General features: G+C 45.4%; 1 protein-coding gene across 1 annotated transcript in view; it reads right to left on the reverse strand.

Annotated features, from left to right (window-relative positions):
* Window positions 1–248: 248 nt before the first annotated feature.
* PKP1 (plakophilin 1) overlaps window positions 249–15,066 on the reverse strand; it is a 47,726-nt gene continuing 32,908 nt past the window's right edge. Inside the window, exons 9-14 of the mRNA XM_075115653.1 lie at window positions 14,812–14,988; window positions 12,612–12,765; window positions 11,918–12,104; window positions 6,144–6,228; window positions 4,746–4,846; window positions 249–3,682 (exon numbers count right to left, since the gene is read on the reverse strand). Of these exons, the coding sequence (XP_074971754.1) occupies window positions 4,775–4,846; window positions 6,144–6,228; window positions 11,918–12,104; window positions 12,612–12,765; window positions 14,812–14,988 (675 nt within the window). The 3' untranslated portion in view covers window positions 249–3,682; window positions 4,746–4,774. The remainder of the gene's footprint in view (window positions 3,683–4,745; window positions 4,847–6,143; window positions 6,229–11,917; window positions 12,105–12,611; window positions 12,766–14,811; window positions 14,989–15,066) is intronic.

Consider the following 15,066-nt stretch of genomic DNA (forward strand, 5'->3'; position numbering starts at 1 on the left):
TTTTCATGGATTGACGTGGTGACTGTAAAGGCTCATGAGAGAGAAACCCACTGAGGCTTGCCAAGGCTGTAACGGTGTAGGAAATGTGATTTACAGCTTCATTCCTCATATTGGCACAAGGCAGAGCCGTCCAGACTGATCACTGCTGCAGGGTAACAGGCTCTTACAAACCTTCCAAACAGATGCTTTATTCTGTCCTAGCACTGTGGCAAGACGACCAAAATAAAACCATCCAAAACGAGAAGCTTGAAGAAATTCCAGCAGTTTTTATTGATTTCAGCTTTTCCAATGAAGCAAATACATACAGTATAGCCAAAACAAAACTCTGATACATTATTCTCACATACCTATATCTTACAGAGTACACTGTATAGTTATGGACTGGGAGGCTAAGTTGGTCACAAACTGATGTGTGGTCAGGGAGGGATAAAACTGCCTATTGCCTTCTACTCGTCCATGAGGCTTCTGAAATGCTGGGGTGGGCTGGATTGTACATACACAAAACAAACAAAGCATTTATGAGAAAATAGACCAAAAAGCTCTGCTAAGCCCAGGACAAACAAGTATGGTATTTATTTACATGGTTGTGTGTCCCACACACAAATCGGGCCCCAACTGCTCTCATCTACTGCCAGCAGAGCTAACAGTGTCGCTAGCTGTGGTCCTTCCCTCCTCAGTAATTCTCCATCGCTATGACCCAGGGCATGTGCTACCTGTTTGTAGACCTGCCCTCGTCTGTATCTTGGGGGGATGCCCTACCTTGCAAGAAACAGGAAAACGGCTCATCGAAGAGGATGTCACAGTTACAAGCATGCTTTTAAGAAACAATGCCTCCCTAGAATGAAAAACAATTTGCATTGGAGGTAAAAACAGCATCCGTTTATATGGCGGGAACCTCACTGAGTTCCTGAAACTGCTGGTTATGAGCAACACCAGTGACTCCAATAAGGCTGATTTTCCTTTCTCTTCTCACGGTTGGGCATCACTGTCACCCCACTGACTGGGGTAGATCCTGTTGTCCAGATTTTAAAAAAAGAGACTGAGAGGAAAATAATGTTGAGTATCAGAGAATTTCCTGGGGAAGAAATAGCTGCAAAGTAGCCCTGGGATGGCAGAGTGGTTACAATTCCCACTGCTCTTTTGAGTTAGCTGCATTTTGAGGTATGAAAGCAGTAACTTACAGCATCATAAAAAAAAAATTAGATTAGAAGGAACCTCTCTGGTCTGCCCAGCTTGAAGCAGGGATGACATCAAAGCCAGATGAGGTTGCTCAGGGCTGTGCCCAGTCATGTTTTGAAGATCTCGGAGGATGGAGACAGATTTTAATTTTATCATTTTATTAGCTTTGGAAAAACAATTTTGCTGTAGTTCATAAAATTCATGTGAATGAAGTATCTGTCTATTTTAGTCTAATACTTACTAATGAAATCTCCAGTACTTGTAAATCTAATTGTGGGTGACGATCACATAGCTACAGCTCTTTGTGCCTTATATAGCAATTCCGTAGATGGTATTACCGGTGAAAGCATCAGCAGTGTTTTAAAATAAAGCTTAAATAACAGCCAATTAGAATGAATTTCCTCAATATTCCGTCATTACATTTTGTAGTTCTGTTTCCCCAATTAATTTTACAAAGAAAAGCATTAGCTCCCAGGACTCCTGTTGAACATGTAATTACAGGAACAAATCTGAATGCAAAATTGCACGCAACGTACTTTTACACCAAACTATAACGATCCTGCCTGTGGTTACTGCAGCCATTTTGGACATCCATAGTCTCGGGTCCTGCCGAAAACATTTTGAACGGTGCATCTGAGAACACACATCCAGCTAGGGAGCAGCTGGCAGGTATGGCAAGGGCATGCCCACAGGCTGGGGCTCCTTTGCTGCTGTTTAAATGCTCCTGAAACTGTCCTACCGGATTCTCCTGGTTCTAGCTCTCCACTTCAAAGGTGCTTTTTTTCTCTCTCATTTGGCTGGGAGCTCTACACAGAAAGCTCTCAACTGAATGTGGGTGAAGGCAAGCAAATAGTTGCTGCTCATTAAAGTGCACAAGATCAAGCCACCCTTTGTAGTCCAAGAGAAGAACCAGCCGGAAGATGGTCTCCCTCTGTGGACACGTGCTCCCTACGGTCTGAACGGGGCACGAACAAGTGCCACCGTGTCTCTTAGGTCTAGAGCTGTGTCAGAGCAAATCTGAACTTCATGGACGGTTCTTTAGTGGGCACAAATCACCCCATTTCTGTGAAGTGAATGGGGACATGCTGATTTCCACTAACTGAGGGGTCTGACGCTCACAAAAAATGAGACTGTTTTTCCCTTTCTAGACTCAGTTCCATAATTTGTCCTTTCCAAGCACCTCCCACACCCCTCATATTTGCAAAACGGGGTCCTGTGCCCCAGCAGTGGTTTGAAGAAGCAATAACCATGTGTGTAGGGCAGCCAGTAAATGCATCCTCAGCTCGTCCTTTCCCTGTGGATCTGAGATGCATCCTCTGTGGGAATGGAGAGAGGATATTTTTCTTCTGGAGAGAGGAAGATCAGCCTCTTTCATCACACAGTTATTGTCATAAGGAGTGGTTTGCCCTAAAATGAGCTCAGCAGTCCCCTATGACAGCCTTAGCATCACAGGATGACCATGTAATTAAAGATATGGAGAAATAAAATATTTCCAAACCTGACTTCACACAAGTGCTTACATTCCTTTGCATATTAATATTAATTCTTTACATTGATCAATAAAAACAAAATATGATTAAAAAGGCCACATCCTCACTTTTTTCAGTCCTGTGTGGCAGTCAGTGATCCCAGGGAAAAAAACACTTTGCCTGTCTCCAGCTCAGCTTCTCAAATGCCACATTTGTCCAGGTACAGTCACGAGATTGAGTTGTTCTGGCTCTCAAAATGGTTCGGGACGTGGTAATATTCATGCTCTGCAGATGTGTTGAAATTGTCCCCTCACATATAGCTTCAGAGAAGGGTTGCTGAGACCCGGCAGAGAATTTGCAGATGTCAATTTGCTTCTTGAGATAAAGAGTTCACATGACAGGAAAGAAAATACTAATAACTATAAGAGCTCATTGGAGAAAAATTCATAAGCAGAAAAGCCCATATTCATAAACGTTAGGAGTAACCAGCCTTTGTAAAGAAGAGTATTGCTGTGTGTATCTGTTTATAACAGCCATATGCAATGGGGGGCCTCAACCCGAAACTGCCAATTTTTATACTTGTGGGTAAAAATAGATTGTGACAAGTTTTTAGCGTGGCAGTGTTTGGCGCATGGATCGGGTGGGATTGGACAAAACTCTGCAAGGGGGTTAAAATGCACAACTCGCACTGACTTTCAGTGGAAGACAGGGGACTAAGCCTGTAGGAAGATCCTACTCGCCGCGCGCGCGCGTGTATGCTGCCTGCGCGCACACATACGCAGCGACACGTACAGTTACACAGACACACTCCTTGAAAAAAAAATAATTATTGACATCAAGAAAGTATGACCTCAAAAAAAGTCCCTTCTCCCCCTAAAAAGAAGAAAATGCTTAAAAATATCAGTATCATCCACATGAAATCCATATGTTTAGTTTGCTTTACAGTTGAGTTAAACTCAGAAACACTCTACATCTTTAACATCCTAAGTAATTGTGAAAGGGTTGTCTTCCTGGACACGAACCAATTCCAAATTCTGAAATGGAGAAAAAACAAAGAAAAACTAAAAACCCAGGTAATTAAAGCATTCAAGAAATCTTTTAATTACATTAAAAACCAACTTTTAATTTTTTTCTTGGCCTCTACCCAGTTTCTGTACTGCCCATAGCTTTTTCCCCTAGACTTCCATGCTCCTCTGAGCCTCAGTGAAGTGAAGGCACAGAGCAAGAAGTGAAATGTGCACCTGGGCAGAGGAAAGAAACGGGCTTTTGAACCATTTTCTCCTACATCAGGACTGTGCATAGTCTGATCGCAAAGAGCGGGTCGAGGAAGGGAGCAAATAATTAATTATGAATAATCTCAATCCCCATCATAGATAGATATATTTCAAGAGGTCAGAACTGCTTAAGGCTTTTCCCTTCAATGGGAATTACGAATCAAAACTACCTTACAGATTCAAGCCTCATTTCACACTGAATAAAAAGTCATAATGATGCCCTGGAAATTCTGCCCAGGACTTCTCTAACCTGGTTTCTCTATTGGGATTATGTAGATGTCAGCGTGGAGTTCCAAATTTTGACATGAGGCTTACAGGTAGGTTATTAAGTGCTCAAAAAATCCCCGAGGGTAATGGTTAATGGTCTAGCATGTGCTGGAATTAATTGCACGTTACTTACACTATCTGGATAACATTATTCAAAATTCAGGAATGAAAGCACTGTCACAGAGATTCCTGTGAAAAGCCCCACCTGAGAGGATTTGGCAAAATGCGATTGATCAGTTATTGCTCGGCAAAGTAAGAAAGAAAGACACACGAGGAGTAGTCAAGTCCAGTGGCTTTGTCTGTCCTACGGCATCTGCGCTGAGCATGTCTGAAACGCACAGCTGCGTACTGCGGGCAACATCTGCACTAAACCCAGGAGCAGCACAACTTCTGACTTGTCATTGAAACAAATACTTTGCAGTTTGGGCTGATAGCATTCGTGATGAAAATCTCACAAACCCACGTTAAGGGAGATTAAAAATAGAGAAAGCTTGTGGCATTCATGCACCGCTCTTTCACCCCCAAACCCACCCCATGCCCGTGGCCCCGTTCTCACCTGCAGCCCGAATGTGCACGGAGAGGCTCCTAAAATCTGGAAGAGAGGGTTCTGAAGGTTGTTCCAGCTAAAGATCCAATCATGTTCTTATCAAATCCTTGCTGAAAGATGTATATGAAGAGCAGTGAGTGCATATCGGTTTCAAAATTGACAGCTGTAGTTGTGAGAGCCTCCTGCCCCACTTCAACACCCTTCCTCCACTTAAAGTGTGTTTCATTCTCAACCAACCTCCTCTGTCCTCCCTCTGTGTGCCTTTGGCACACGAACCCTCACCCGTATTGATGGACTTAATCTTCCTTGCACTGCTTTCCATCCAAGAGCTAGACTTCTCCAGCTTTACCAGAGGAAAACTTTACTTAATCTTTCACTGAATATTATTTCATCTTACTCCTCATCCTGGAAAAATGGGAAAGATATGTGCATGATGCATATATCCCTGCAGACTCCCATCCTTCTTGTCTGATGTATGCCTATGCAATGAACATATGTGTGAACAGAGGAGTGACTCAGTCACATCAAAATGAGTTGGCACAGGCTCCTGAGCAGAGCCCGGCGCAAAGCTGCCCAGGCTCCTGTGGAGAAAGTCCCTAACTGTTAATATGAGAATGATATGCAGGTACTCTCTACCTTCCTGCCCCCAGGGTACTCCCCTTTGAGGATGTTACTCCTTCTCTTTAATTTGGTGCTTTACTCTCTGCAGTTGCTGCTGCTGTTGGGTTGGAAAAACCCAACTTGTTCAAAGTGAGCCACTGGGAGCTGGAGGCTGGCTCTGTGCCCCGTCTGGCTCTGCACTTCTTCAGTTTCTGTTGCAGGGAGCAAAACAGATCCTAAATACTCCTCTTCTTCATTTAAAAGATTACCCTGGCTGTAACCACAGTGATGGGTGATGGAACCACAGGGTAGGGTTATGGACATAGAAGAAAATGGGGGGAAAGAGAGGAGGAACCTTGCCAGGGATCTGTTGGAACATGCTGACCCTGCATGGTGGGATGCAATGAAGGGAGTTTCCCAAGCTAGTGTGAAACGTCCAGGTCTGTTCTCAGCACAGAGCAGTGCTGTGCACGCAGGAGAGCATCGACTCCAGGAGTACCGTGGAAGAGCCCACCTAAGCTAGCATCACCCCAGGGTGCAAGCTGCCCAGCACAGACACGCTGCTGTCCTTAGTCCCTAAAGTCGGTCGACTCCAGCAGCTGCAGCTGCGACTCGCTGCCTCTTGCTCGGATCGTAGGCTGGTGCCCGGGTCTTAGGCTGAGAGCACCGTGGTCTCCCCAGCACCCCGGGCTCCTCCCAGCCGCTGCCTGTACTCGCTGCTGAATCATGGCCGTTGCAAACGCACCGACTTCAGTGAGTCAAGAGCAGGATTGTTCTGTCAGCCAAAAGCAGAAGCGTTTTCCTTACCTGCTTGAGCACACTCTGGAGCTCCCTGTTCGACCAAAGATCTGTCAGGAGGAGGCGAGCAGCTTCGGCCGCTTTTGGACAGGAGCTGGGAAGATGAAAGCAACCCCGGTGAATTATGGCAGGCCACAGAGCAGCAACCCACATACATTACCGACAGCTTTTAAATAAGCCCATCTCCAGCTGGGAGGCTGGCTAGACTTGACGGAGGACTGTCAGTAAAACCGTCCTTGCTCTCTCAGCAGTGTTACGTGACAACAATCTCTGGGACAAGAACAGGACAAATGAGAAAGAGGGGAGGAGTTGAGTGGGAGAACGGGCATTAAACTGAGATGAAGGAGTGTTTCTGGAGTGTGAAATTTGGGAGAGGCGAAAAGAAGGGAAATGGTGCCAACCCTTCCCTGGTGTCTGTAGGAAAGGTGTGGGCGAATCTCTTGGGAGGGCAGCAGAGGAACGGGCTCCGCGCTGCCTGGTAAGGATGGAGGAGCTGGGAACATTTGTAATAACAACATCTGCAACCATAAGTCCTTACTCAGCAGAAGTTAATAGATACTTGCTCACGTAACAGCTCCGAAACCGTGAGTCATAGCAGCACCTTTTATAAGTTTGGAACATTTCATACGACACCATAGATATAAACCTCCTTACTGGTTCTTATCGCTGCTCCTCATCTGCTGGGCACTGTCCTGTCTGTGGGAGACTCCTGACCTGGGTTCAGTGCAACAGCGCTAGCCTGGCTCAACCAGGATGATGGAGAGGTGCAAGACCAGACTTAGGACCCTCCCTGTATGATACAGCTTCACAAAACATTGTGTCCTCAAAAGAGTCCGCATCAGGCTATGAGAAATGGGACCGAGACTGGTCATCAGGAAGAACTTGGGACCTGCAAGCACCGTACTCTGGGTGTGAAAGGACAAGAATGTAACCGTATTCAGTACATTTTGAGGCATTTCTCTAATATACACAGCAGTTGTTACCAAAGACTATGTAGCAGAAAAGAAATTACCAAATTTAACCTGGTCATAAGCTCCAAGGGGATTGTGCAGCTCACACGCGTTGGTATTGTGTGGAGGGCTGGGGGAGCTGCCGATAATCGCAAATTTCTGAGCAATGTTTTGGGACAGGACAGCTAGGTTTTACTGCAGAATTGCTGCTCTGGTTATAACCGTCCTATGCCCCGTCACCAGAATGACTATGTTTAAAAAATATTTTGTGGCTGAAAAATGGTTTGTGATTGAAAAGCCATTAAAAACCAATAAACCCAGAGGGATCTATGATTAGAATGTCAGTGCATTTCTTTGACACTCTTTTTCAATAATATGTTGTTTCATGTTGTTTCTCTCTTTCTAAAGCTAGAGTAAGTATCTTTTTTTTTTTTTAATAGTTTGCTTCTAATGATGCCAAATACGTAGTTTTTGCCATGGTCACTTCAGAGCAAACCTCAAAATAATTTTTCTTATCAAGCCAAAATTACCAGCATCTGGTATCTGAGCCATTTCCAAATTCAGACAAAAGAATTTTTCGGCTTTTAGTTTGAAGGACAGATACTGTCTCTGTTCATACAGCTTCTACTGCTATTATTTAGGTATAAAAAGGTTAAGCATGAACCGATGGAGCTGTGATCACAACTTCGGTATGTGAAATAGCATATCCTAAACAAAAGCCCTGGAATAGTGTGTGAGTACAGCAGTGTAGAACATGGAGCAGCGTATAAAGGACAGCTGATCTGGGGGAAAAATTTCTTAAAAACAAGCTACCTGAAAATCAAAGTTGATTTTAAGGACAGTCTGTTTTTTACCAATAGAATTATTTGTAAAAATCTGTGGAAAGAGAACAAGGAAGATGCCCGCTGACGGCAGCGGCAGCAGTCATCCAAGTAACTATTGACTCAACAAAACACAAACAAGAACCTAATCAGAAGGAGATGGTAAGGCCAGGGGAAAGACACAAAAGACAAGGGGTTTGGATGTGCATATCAAATAATGGGGGGAAATAATGCTTCCTCAAAGGACAAAAGTATCAAGAACCTTATGTATGTCACAGAAGCCAAGGTGTTCCTGGAAGAAGGACTTCTTCAGGGTGTCCTAAGTTTATGAAATCGATATCAAGGGGCAATCTTTGAAAGAAATGGGCAGCTGGAAATCTGTGGGTGAGAACTCCCTTCTTCCGCAGAAAAAAAATCAAGACCAGACCTAAGTTTCTTGAAAGATTAATTTTGGTAAAATGTTATAGTCAAATGAAATTGCAAAATTACATTGTATAATATGAAAGGTGTGAAAAGTGAATGAACATAGAGAAACTGAAAGAAATCAGTGATAACGGGACTGTGAGACAAACTGCAGATCTGATGCTCTGAAGTTACTGAAAGAGATTTTGGAGAAGAGCTTTTAGTACAGTCAGTAGAATTATTGAGAAAAATGATAATTTTATCAGTGAAGTGATGTAGCTTGAAAATGAGCAGAGGAATTTTTTTCAGACAGATGGAGAAGAAGAATGAAAAGGACATCAGACATCACAATAAATCAGTAGCAGTAGCTTGGTTTTTGGAAACACCAACAATAAAGGAAGGTAATATTCAATATTTTGGTAACTGGATTAAAAATAACAGAGCGGAAGAACACCATTATCACTGTAAAGTCCGTGTCATAGATGAGGCCATATGCAGGAGACAGAGACAATTATTTAACTGGGATGATCCAGGAAGGAGAAGAAACCAGAGCTGTCAGATAAACTGCTGAACAGTTGATGCCTTTCCCTCAGAACAAAGCTACAAGAAACATCCAGAAAAAGAAACCTCAGCTTTGAGGAGTGCTCGCTGACATCTGAGAACATGCGAGAGGAAAAGACCCATAACCTACTTGTCTGTAACCTGGAAGCTCTTTTGAAAATACAAATACAAAATTGTTGGAGCGTGTTGAACCAATGATTTGCAGCTTCAAATGCAATGAGACACGAGTTCAGGAAAACAGGTAAAGAAACATCTGTTTGGTGGCAGAAGCAGCACGTGCCAGGGAGGCACTACACAGATGTACCAGCCAAACCAGCGCCAGTGCTGGAGGTGAGGGAAGTGTGTCCACAGGGAAAGCGAGGCAGATTAACAGAGAAAACGCTGCAAAATACTAACAAGGTGCAACACGGCATGGTGTTCTCCATGGCGATTTGGTCACCGCTGCAACCTCCTCTGTTCTCTATTTCTGCTGGCTGTGGTACTGGGAGGGAGGAGGTTGATAGCACAGGACTCACCACACAGCATCAGTGTGGGAGCGTGGGGTCTGCATCCAACCTAGGCAACAGCACCCAGCAGAGGTGTTGGATCTAGGTATGACCGTCAGGGAGTACGTGAGGCTCTTTCTGATGTAGGACTGGACAAATCCCGCCCTAAAATTTCCTGTTCATTTTCACAGGCTATACAGGAAAGTAAGAAAAGTGAGATCATTTGTGAACTAACAGGTCCAATTCACTAGAGGGGAGATCTCTTTCACCTCTGCTCTATGGGAACAGTCTGACATTACATGGCTTGAGTAAGTAAGCTTACTTCGGAATGTAATTTGTGATTTTTAAAATAAGAATTAAGCAGCATAAAAATCTCTGGGGACAGAAAGAATAATGGAGTGGAGTTTTGGACATTGTAAGACCTGGACAGGCTGGAGAGCTGGGCCGAGGGGAACCTCATGGAATTCAACAAGAGCAAGTGCAAGGTCCTGCCCCTGAGGACGAACAGCCCCATGAACCGGTACAGGCTGGGGATGACCTGCTGGAAAGTGGCTCTGCTTAGAAGGCCCTGGGGGTGCTGGGGGGCAGCGAGGTGACCCTGAGCCAGCACCGGGCCCTTGGGGCCAAGAAGGGCCACAGTGTCCTGGGGTACATGGAAAGGAGTGTGGCCAGCAGGGCGAGGGAGGTTCTCCTCCCCCTCTGCTCTGCCCTGGTGAGGCCACATCTGGGGTGCTGCATCCAGTTCTGGGCCCCCCAGTTCAAGAAGGACAGGGAACTGCTGGAGAGAGTCCAGCACAGAGCTACGAAGGTGACCAGGGGCTGGAGCATCTCCCTTGTGAGGAAAGGCTGAGAGACCTGGGTTTGTTCAGCCTGGAGAAGAGAAGGCTGAGGGGGGATCTCATCAATACCTATAAATATCTGAAAGGCGGGTGCCAAGAGGATGGGACTGGGCTCTTTTCAGTGGTGCCCAACGCCAGGCCAAGGGGCAACGGGCACAAGCTGGAACACGGGAAGCTCCACCTGAACATGAGGACAAACCCCTTCCCTGTGCAGGTGCCAGAGCAGGGGCACGGGCTGCCCAGAGAGGCTGTGGGGTCCCTTCCCTGGAGACATTCACACCCCACCTGGACGCGGCCCTGTGCCCCTGCTCTGGGGGTGCCTGCTCACGCAGGGGGTGGGACGGGATGAGCTCCAGAGGTCCCTGCCAGCCCCCACCGGTCTGGGGTTCTGTGATTCCATGAGTCTGTAATTGGGGAGCTTCTCAGAAGGATAGAGACAGGAGGAACACACAACCTCAGAATTTAGTAACTCCTCACAGTTTAGTGAGTCATTGCAAACAAAGCTCATCACACAAAACAGTCAAGACAATTAAGGTACTCACAACCCCGGTTGTGCAACATTTTGCCGAAGTAGTAAATTAGCTGACGACTGGTCTGAGGGATCCAAAGCGGGACTTTAGGCAGAAGTTAATACCATTCAAAACAATGAAGACTTAGAAGAGGGTTGGGTTTCAAGTTAATTGGGCTTGTTGAAGAGTGGAAGCATACAAGAGCAGCAAACTGACCGATGTTTGTTGGCTGAGGTCCAAACTAAACAAGGAGGCCATTCTAATGACTGAGAGTCTCTTTGCTGCCATGAAACAAGTGGTAGATTGTAAGTGGTTTATCAAAGGATGATGGAGAAGGCATGTGAATGTCTTTTCACAAGAGAAGACAATAGGGTACATGTATGAGGTATTTTAAAACAAAGACAGGTGGTAGGAAAGACGGGAGTCTAGGAAGGAGAATACATGGTCAAAGACCATGTAAGTGTAACACCAATTTGGCCAGAAATGGACATATAGTTCGGCAAGGTTTGACAAGCTTTTGCACAGGGCTGTACAGAGTATGGATAACAAGCAGGCCAGAATTACTACCGCCAAAACTCAAACCAAGTCCTAAAAGAAAAAGTGGTAAAATATGGTGAGTAGACATGGGGAGGTACTTATAAATACACACATACATACATACGTACATACATATATATATGCTTCATCACAGCTGTGTTTTTGCCACTTGAGGTGGATGTTCCAACAGTAAGACTAACAAATCTGAACATTAAACCCAAGCACAATCCCTTTATATCGGCGGTGCTTAAATCTCAGACCTGACCTTCATGATAAGGTTTGCAGGAAGCTGTGAGTGGGAAGCCCAGGTGCTAGGGAGTCAGGCTGCCTACTGACATCCCCGGTTTTGAGGGCTGGAATTTTCAACAGGGTTTAAGATGTTGGTCTTTCAGTTCTGTTTAGAATTTCTTAAAATTCAGCCAGCAAATTTCCTGAGGCCCCTTTGCAAATCCTACCATGGATGGCTCCCGCCTGTTTCCAAAAAACCAGAGCTGAGGATTTGTGTCTATCAACATGCTTAACTTTTTTTGGGTCTCTCAATTTACGGGGAAAGAATAATGCTTTACTATGGCTTGGAAGGGTACTGGGAAGACGCCAGGATTAATGTGGCTTTGCACAGAGGGCATGGGCTCAAAAATGCCTATGCACGACCCTCCCATGCCTTCTGTCCCAAACTCACCCATTTCGGCACAGGCTTACTACATTATTTAGCATGTTGCTTGTCAAGTAAGACTTCCCCAGGTGTGGGTTGGACATGATGAGGTTCCTCAGAGTGTAACAAGCTGATGTCATGATCTCGCCATAGCTGTTGGTATTTGCAGACTGGAATGACAGGAGACGTGATACATCTGGGAGCACCTGGTGAGCTGAAGAAGTGGAATGTTCCAATCAACATTTAAATAAAACCTAGCACAAGTGAATGATTCTATTTGTGTTAACACTATTCAATGTAAGAATGCAGCATCATCTCTGGAAAGAGACACTAATATTGTTGGACAGTAATGGCATAATTGTATCACTATTTGCAGAGACAAAATGAGTGCTGCAGGCCTCTCCAAAGACAATATTGGTCATGAGTAGTCAAGTCCAACTCAGTTCCCAAAATACTATTATCCTCATCATCCTGCAGATTTGTGATTGCCCATAAAGCATACCACATGCTTGTAAAGACTTTGAGACAGCACATATTTTGTTAATTATGCCTGCAGATATCACCTGCAATTGACCTTTTGGCCAGAAGAAATGACACTTTTTTGCCCAATTGCAGAGCTTGGCTAAATCCTGTTACGGGGTTTACAAAGTGAGGTGGGCAGATATTAGAGAGTTAGAAACTAGAGATTGTTCTGGAATTCACTGTGGTGGAAATTATTTACCCATGGTTTTGTGGAGAACAGGGTGCCGGGACATGTTGCTCAGCAAAGAAGCCCCAGACCGGACAACTTCAGCGCTGTTGGACTGGAGGAGCCGTGCTATGCGAGGCAAACCTTTTTCCTTCAAACCAATCAGTTGGCTCATTGCATTGGACATCTAGGAGACAGAACAGAGGTGTCTCATGACTTCTAATGCTAGGAGCACATAACTGGAATGATGTACAAGACCAGACAAACATGACTACACAATAAAATAAGCATCTATATAATATCTTCTTCTGCTACCATAATCCCATTTACTTTGTCATTTACCTCTCTTCTCCACAGATATTTGCAAGGTCAGTCTCTCATCTTCTGTGATACAACTGGTACTTCTGTCCTTTTTCTGCAGCCTGAGTGGGGACAGTTGCTTACCCAACTGATAGTCCCAAAAGCTGGAGAAGTTTTACCTTTGTGTCCATGTTGCCCTTGCCCTTCACAACACCCTTGTGGCTCTCTGCCATGGCCAAGTAATAGGCTGCTTTGGAATAGGAACAGCTAATGATACCTTTAAAAAGCAAGTTGAAGACCAAAAATACTCATCTTGGCTCCTGATCTTGTGTTTGCTTGTGTAAGTCTAGAAGATCTCAAGATGTAGCAAATGCAGATGAGTGTTCATGGACATTGAATCACATACCCTTAATAAATTGCCCTCTTATTGACAGGCTTTAAACTGAACTTTTCAGCTGCTGCCCCACCAGAAAGGCTGCTGGAGATTGTTGCACTACCAGTGACACATGTCCATCAACAGTGACAGGGGGATGGAGGGAACAGGCTGGAAGGCAGCCCTCTTCCAGTGGGCTGAGACTCAATTTCCCTGCCATGCTCCAGGAGACACATGTGCCACGTTACAGATTTACACCAGCAGGACTGGGATGTGTAAAGCTGAGTCTGAGAAGAGATTCAGAGTCCTCCTCCATGAGCTAAAGGGTTCTAGTAAGCTTTGTAAGCTTGTCCCCAGTATCCTTTTCCTTTAAGTGACAGCAAACCCAACAACCCACCCCAACTCCAGCTCTGACCCTTGAAAGGAGAAGCCACTTCTGCACACCCAGGCAAATTCCAACCATCCCCTTCCAGAAGGCTGAAATAAGTTGCTTCAACACTGTCAGAGCTGGTTTTTGTTGGTTTGTTTTCTTCTTCCCTGTCCAAAAGACATTTTTGTATAATCATCTTGATCGCTGAAAGCCTTTCCATTTCCGTGAGCACATAGCTCCAGCCCCATTTCTCTGATCAGCTCTACCCATACTGCAACAGCCTCGCTCCACCTTGTTAGTGCCACTTTTTAGTTAAATTGAAAAAAAAAAAAAGGTTCCCAAAGCATTTCACAGTGAAAGGCTTGTAACAGAAGCTCCCAGAAGATCAGAGCTGGCAGGTTAATGCTGTCCTAGCAGCCAAGGATCCTTTCATGAGTCACTCTGTGTTTCTGGGTGGAACACTAGGCACACGTGACATGCCTCTCCTACATGTGAAATAATTATCTCTGTATCTCCCTAGCCATCTAATTTAAATTGGAATTGATGAAGTTTGACACAAACAGACAAGTCGGGGTTTGTCCACGTGAATGCAGCCTGTGAGGACATGCCCACAGTAGCGATACTGAGCTGCTGTCGTGACGTGGCCCTCGTTGTGCCCTTGCTCCTGCCATACCCACGGCATCACACAGCCCGTGTCACCTCCACGCTGACGTACCTATGGGTTAGGACATCACTCAGAGCTATTTTACAAGCAGCTGTGATGTGCAGACAGGCCACAATCCAAGCACAACCCACCCTGTTATTAGAGCCACCTCCGACTTAAAAAACAGACACAGGCGGTGGTGCACGCACATCCTTTCTCTCTCCTTTAATGACATCTGTCCACAGGTGCACATCTGTGCACCACCTCACTGGTGCCCTGGGGGGAGGGTACCAATAGCAATAGATGCTGGTGGTATGACCAACCTAGAGGAGCCCCTGGGAAGTGTATGGATCTGGGATAGACCCTTGGGGTGCTGATTATAGCTCTCCATAAGACCCTATTTTTGGCATACCTCAGCTGCAACATCTACTGTGGAATGACTTGCAATAGTGCCCTGAGGTTTAAGGAGGATGTCTTCCTTCCTGATTACTGTAGGGTGCTGACAGGTTTGGCTGAGCGCATGTGCAGAGGAGCGAAGAGTGCTTACCAGCCCTCGGCTTGCAGTGAGGTTCTGCAGGGCTCCAGCACAAGCTTCCAGGGTGGCATCCTTCTTGCTCTGGTCCATCAGGGACAGGTAGGTGCGGATGGCATCAGAGTGGTAGAGCCAGCCTGGTCCTTTGGGTTTAAAATCCTCCTCAGGAAGGGGGACACCGTACTCATCATTCTACAAATAGATGAGAAACTGGAAGCTCAGATTCTGCTGCTTGCTTGCAGCCCCTTCCTGGGGCTGAATATCTCATTT

Source organism: Phalacrocorax aristotelis, chromosome 21 (genome assembly GCF_949628215.1).
Source record: "Phalacrocorax aristotelis chromosome 21, bGulAri2.1, whole genome shotgun sequence".
Classification (NCBI taxonomy): Eukaryota; Metazoa; Chordata; class Aves; order Suliformes; family Phalacrocoracidae; genus Phalacrocorax; species Phalacrocorax aristotelis.